The sequence below is a fragment of the Eleginops maclovinus genome, chromosome 3 (assembly GCF_036324505.1).
Source record: "Eleginops maclovinus isolate JMC-PN-2008 ecotype Puerto Natales chromosome 3, JC_Emac_rtc_rv5, whole genome shotgun sequence".
Lineage (NCBI taxonomy): Eukaryota > Metazoa > Chordata > Actinopteri > Perciformes > Eleginopidae > Eleginops > Eleginops maclovinus.
Genome location: NC_086351.1, coordinates 15,687,561 through 15,693,597, shown reverse-complemented (window position 1 = coordinate 15,693,597; position 6,037 = coordinate 15,687,561). Strand labels below are relative to the sequence as shown.

At 41.9% G+C, this 6,037-nt stretch overlaps 1 protein-coding gene across 1 annotated transcript; it reads right to left on the bottom strand.

Moving 5' to 3' along the window:
* Positions 1-877: 877 nt before the first annotated feature.
* sox4b (SRY-box transcription factor 4b) lies at positions 878-5,355 on the bottom strand. Its single transcript, XM_063879157.1, has one exon. It carries the CDS (start codon positions 4,733-4,735, stop codon positions 3,488-3,490), a length of 1,248 nt encoding a protein of 415 aa, XP_063735227.1. The 5' UTR covers positions 4,736-5,355; the 3' UTR covers positions 878-3,487.
* Between the last annotated feature and the right edge of the window lie 682 nt (positions 5,356-6,037).

The window sequence follows — 6,037 nt, the reverse complement described above, 5'->3', positions numbered from 1 at the left end:
GAAAACCTATCAAATATGTGTCACCATAAGGTTAAAATAATCTTATTGATTTGCTCTGTCTGAGTCTATATACATGCATCTATTTCTTGGCTCCAGTGTGCTTGGTGTAAGCTTCCCAGAGGCTTTACAGAATAAAGAGCATGCAACCTAAGTCTGAAGAGAGGGAGAGATGGATATAAAACTCTTGAAATCAGTCATGCCTACTGTAGTGTAACTGCAAATAAAAGTTTCATAGCTCAGTGATGAGCTTTGCAAAAGCTTTGTGGACCATCTGTGGGCTATTTACACTCAATGAAGAAAAAACTTTTTTGTGTTGTGTACAAGAAATATGTGCTGACATGAAAAGTTATCACAAAATGTGAAACTTGAATTAAACCCCTCTTTTCATATATGGAGATGTTGCAAAACAACATTTTAACTTAAAAACTAAGAGCACGAACTATGAAATATATGGCCTTTTAATTTCACACCTTAGTGCCCACCATCATCTGTGCTTCCCTCGAAAGGAGGAGGAGGTTGGTCAGGATGCAGTATGTTGTCACACATTTTAAAAAAGAGAAAAAAAATCTATTTTATGCATTTCTTAAAAGTTGTGTTCTCCATGTTAACCACTTTTGGTTATCCATATTGTAAGGTTTAAAATAAATGATTGTGTGTTCTTCGTTTTAATTCTCACTCTTTTTATGTGTTTTTGAAAAGCTTTGTGAAATGATCATGGATGTGTCAATAAATACATCAAGTTGGTTATGATAAAAAGGATTTGCTATAAGACAGTTCTTCTTTTATAGAATCTATGTCTACTAACATGTCGCTTTTGCCTGCTGCTGAGAGTTAGAGAAACATACAAGGGTCAAGAATCAAGAAAAGAGTTGTAGAGTTTCAGTTCCAGCTGATATTTATTTCCTTCCTTGAAAAAGTTCTGTACACAAGTTTATATCAACAATCTGACAGGCAGTGAATGGACACAATTTAGCTGGCATGAGTTTCCCCCCCCCCCTTTCTCTGAATTTCAAAAAAAGGGTGGTTCCTTTGTTATGGCATGATTAGAGACAATAAATGATAATTCTACACAGCATATTGCACAGGATGGATGAAAAATAAAGTCAATATATTTAAAAATGCTTTCATATATATATAAAAAAAGAGTCCTGAACTGACCATCTTAAATGTAAGTAAGGATGTGTAAAAGATAGCAGTTCTGGACAGTGCCTGTCTTCGATAGCAACAACGTACATAAACACACAATCTTTTTGCTTTATGATACAGTCAAATATACAAAGATCGAGTTCACGTTTCATCGTTTTTTCCTCATTTTTTCTTTTTTTTCTGAAAAACACAACAGCTAATGACCTGAATCTGAAATACAAATGCTATTCACCATGCCATAAAGATACTAAAACAATTATTAGCTAATAGTTAGCTGACAAGTAGAAAAGATTATATATTCAAATACAATGAGAAACGCAGTACAAGTAGGTGTTGCGGAACTCAAGTCAGAAATTTGAATATGCTTGATGTTATCATCCTTGTTTGCTTGCTGAATTGATAGTTGGTTCAATCAAGAGGTTGATTGGCAAATGTGACATCAATTAATGAAAACATCAAGAAATAAGTCAAATGTAAAGCTACAATCTCCTCATTTGTTGTCATAGGCAAGATATCTGATGGATAATGTGAAAAGAAAACAATGGATGTTTAAGATAGTGATGCTGTTAAACCCACATGGTCCACAGGAATAGCCTCTAGAAATAATGCATTCCTGTGTCTTTAAGGAGCCTGCAGACTGGCACTGTAAACGTAGAAGGTAGGCAGATACAAAGGCTGGTGCTGCTTTCAAGTGCTGTAGGAACATTTGTAATTGCATCCTTGTAACTGTAGTTAAGTAAATCAGGTCTGTACTGAAAATGCATGATAATCATGGATTGGACATCAAAGAAGTCTTTTCAGTATATGCTGGTAAAAGTTAAAGAAAATGTGCCAAATTTGTAAAGTAAAAGACCAATTCTTCACCTGCTTCTTTTTATGTCATCTGCTCAGGTCACTTATGTATAAAATAACTTGGTGCCCAACATTTTAAGGATTAAACAACAGGCACCACAGTGATATAAGGTCTATTATGCTGGTTGTCCTTACAAAAGCATTTAAACAGGCGATAAAATATCTTAAATCCGAGTTTACCATGAGCACTTGAAGGCAGCATGAAAACCAGCCTGATGGGGTATTAAAAATTCGGAAATCCAATACAGCTGTATTAGTAGGCTACACACACCGATTGTTGACTCCCCCATTTTCTATATAGATTTGTACAAAAATACACTGAGAAAATAATCAAACTGTTTCCTCTCTTTTCAGTGTCCAAAATTTAAATATAAAATTAAATCAAAAGTTGTGTGTTTTTGAAACTAGCCCTTCGCCTGAGAAGGAAATGTGACAGACACAAACATATTGACAAACAACCGTGTAAGAAAAAAACAGGACTAGATCATGTTTACAAGAAATAAAAAAATGATCAAGTCGAAAATGCTTGGCCAGTATATAAATACAACATCCCATATAAAATGGCATCTGAATACATGTACAAAACAAAGCTCAGAGGATGAAAAAAAAAAAATCGGTGAGGATTTTTCTATCATCTGAAATTAAAGAATTTTGGTCCTGAATCGTAGAGAACACGTGTATAAAGTTCAGCACAGATTTGAAGTTGCGTTTGAATCCTGAAGGTTGAAAAAATTACAACAGCTGGTGATTATTTCAATGTCCTTTTTTTTTTAAAGAGAAGAACCGAAAGCGAGCGCCACCTATCCAGTTAAATAACCCTAATACTCGTTTTTAAACTGCTCGACAGTCTTACAGAAAATCTCAGCACAAGATAGGAACAAAGTAGGCTATCATGCTTAACATTTTTTTTTTGCATTTGAGAAAATATTCAACTTTTGAAAAACATCAACCCACCTCGGTTTCCTTAGAAATCCCTCTGGGTGACACACTAAAAATGTTGCACGACAGTCTTATTTCTGTACCTTTTTAGTGGTGAAGTTCACTTGGCCATTGGTAAAAAGTTTTGAAATGTCCCTTTTTTAAATCAGCAACAACATTGATTAAGTGAACGGCTGACCGCATAGCGTGCAAATCAATCACAGTTAAAGTTGTTAAGTTAAAAAACAGTTCAGGACTGAGCGTTTCAGGAAACGCAGCCAGTCTCATTTTCTCTCCTTCTCGTGTTTGCACTCCACCTCTATGGTTGAACCAAAGTCCCCAGGCCACGCACCCAAAGGAAAGTACAACAAGCAAGTTATTCGCTTTAAAGTTAAGCTTTCCAAGGATTTGCAGCGCTTGTCTATCTAGACGTGAAGGGACGGGGGCTAGTTTCAGTGGGTTTTTACTAGTAGGGTGTACTTATAACACAAACTATTACGCCCACTGTACCAGGAACTCCTGTTTGTTTGTGGTCATATTTGAGCTCGCAGGACGTTACCTGACGTTTTTTTTAGTACGTGAACACCAGGTTGGAGATCGTGGACTCCAGCCAGTCCCCGGAGATCATTTCGCTGACTTCAGGCGTGCAGTAGTCGGGGAACTCAAAGTGGGAGCCCCCGGAGCCGGACTCAAAGTTCATATCCAAGTCCCTGTCCAGCACCGAGGAGCCAAAGCTCCCCAGCGACATGCTATCAAAGCTGGGGCTCGGGTTAATGTCGAGCAAGTCGTCCTCAAACTCTTCATCTTCCGAGGAAGACGAGGAGGACGAGTGGGAGGAGGCGGAGGAGTGAGAGCCGGAGGGAGTTGGTGAGGAAGCCCGCCGACTGCTGTATGTGTGCCCTCCGTGGCGCTCCGAAGACCCGCCCAGGCTGCTGCTGCTGCCCGGGGAGTCTGCTCCCTCCTCCCTGCCGCTGGCCGCGTCGTCATACAGGCTTAACGGGTCGCTGGGTTCTGCCGAACTGCTGAGTGTCGGGCTGGCGGGGACCACAACTGAAGAAGCAGGGCTCACGCTCAAGTTGGCCCCGCTGCTGCCGAAGACGTAAACCCGCTTGGGCTTCTTGGCATCCGGTATCTGCTTGGCTGCTGAGGAGACAGATTTCGACTTGTAGAGAGAGTTGTGGTGGTGCTCTGATGTGTGCTCAGAGGCAAAAGGTGATGCTTTGGTGCTACTGCTGCTGCTCCCGAAAAGTGATTTATGGAGTCTGCTGCTGCTGGGTGATTTGGATCCATTCTTCCTGGAAGATGAGGATGTCTTAGTGCTGGTGTTGTGAGAGCTACTGTTGAGTTTCTCTGCCTTGTCTCCGATACTGCCAGGCTTGGAGGCGCTTGACTTAACCTTCTTCCTTGGCCGGTACTTGTAGTCGGGGTAGTCCGCCATGTGCTTGAGCCTGAGCCGCTCTGCCTCTCTGATGAAGGGGATCTTGTCGCTGTCTCTGAGCAGCTTCCACCGCTTCCCCAGCCTCTTGGAGATCTCAGCGTTGTGCATGTCCGGGGACTGCTCCATGATCTTCCTCCTCTCTATCTGTGACCACACCATAAACGCGTTCATGGGTCTCTTGATGTGGCCGCTTGGAGTTTTACACCATGCCGGGTTCTCTCCGAGCTTGTCCCCAGCAGTCGAAGAAGCCGTGGAGCCCGGGGAGTGAGGCGAGGCGGCGGGGTCCAGGTCCATGCACGCCCCGGAATCGGAGCTCGAATCTCCGGCGAAAAAGGAGAGCGCCTCGGCGGTGCTCTCCGTGTGGCTCATTTTCTGCACCATGTTGCCCAGATATACACACAAAGGGAGAGCGGTGTACTTGCTCTTGCTCTCTCCCTCTCTCCTTGGTCCTCCGATTCACTTTAAAGCAAACTCAGCTCTTTTCTGCTCCTCTTCACAGTTTGAGCTGAGCAAAAAAACACGCGCAAGAAATAATTCACTCCTGAGATGTGCAGTGAACTCAATAACAGTCCAGCCTAGCCTTTAAAAAGGCTCGATGTGTAAAAAAAAAAAAAAAGAAGTTTAATTTCCAGGTTCTGTGGGTGTTAAAACACCACGGACAGTATAGCCCAGTCTCCACCGAGTACCCTGTTATCTGTCCCTCTCAGTCTCTGCCTTCTGTGTTATAAAACAAAGTCAGCCGTGTGGGGACTGAACATAGTCTATGCAGCTCCAGAGCGCAGACTGAGTGCCACACTGAACACCCGGGATCTTAAAAAGGTCTCCCAAGTACAGTGTGTAAGGTAAGTGCTTTTCTCTGCATCAGCTCTGTCCCCTCTTCTAGAAACAAAAGCCATGCATGCTGGGGAAGAAAAAAAGAAGCCTAGAGTTACACTGTTCGCCTTCCATCTGCAGAACTGCAGTCGAGTTTCAAGCAGCCCTCCAGTCCCGGCCCCCCTTGCTTGTATTTATCCCTTCCCTGAGATACAACGGCGATAAAAATCCACCAATCCGGTGCTGTCGCTACCCTGCCTCTGTGCCAAACTCACGCCCCCAATGGCGCTTATTGGCTAAAAAAGGAATCTAATAATAATCAGCGCGTGCAATGAGGAGCCTCGTGTCTGACCTCATTCCAGAATACAACAAGAAACTTCAATTTTTTTAAAGAGACACTGGCTTATGTTATGGAACCCCCCCCTTTTTACTCTCCCACCACCAGACCATGTGTATACCATTAACATATAGCTATATGGGAAACTAAGTATACTTTACCATATGGAAACTTTAACACTGAGCACAGTTTGTACCCCTATGTTGCCTGGGTAATTGCACAGTGAAAGAAATGCACCCTGTAACATTTATCTAATTTTTTGATGTTATGAATGGTGTGCACCTATAATTCTGAATAGAGATGATCTGAAGCCAGATGTTAGCGCATTACAGCTAATGTAGTTATGCATTACCTAATGTTTACAGTGTGTCCAAGATGTTGTGGATAGTTGAACCTTAGAGTGTCTGCTTTTAAACGTAGTAGTATGTCTGTTTAATATACTGTGTATTTCAATAATTTATCACTTAAATGGTGAAATGTTACTGATTGGTTGTATATTCATAATTGTTTTAATAGGTTGTTGTAGGGTTACA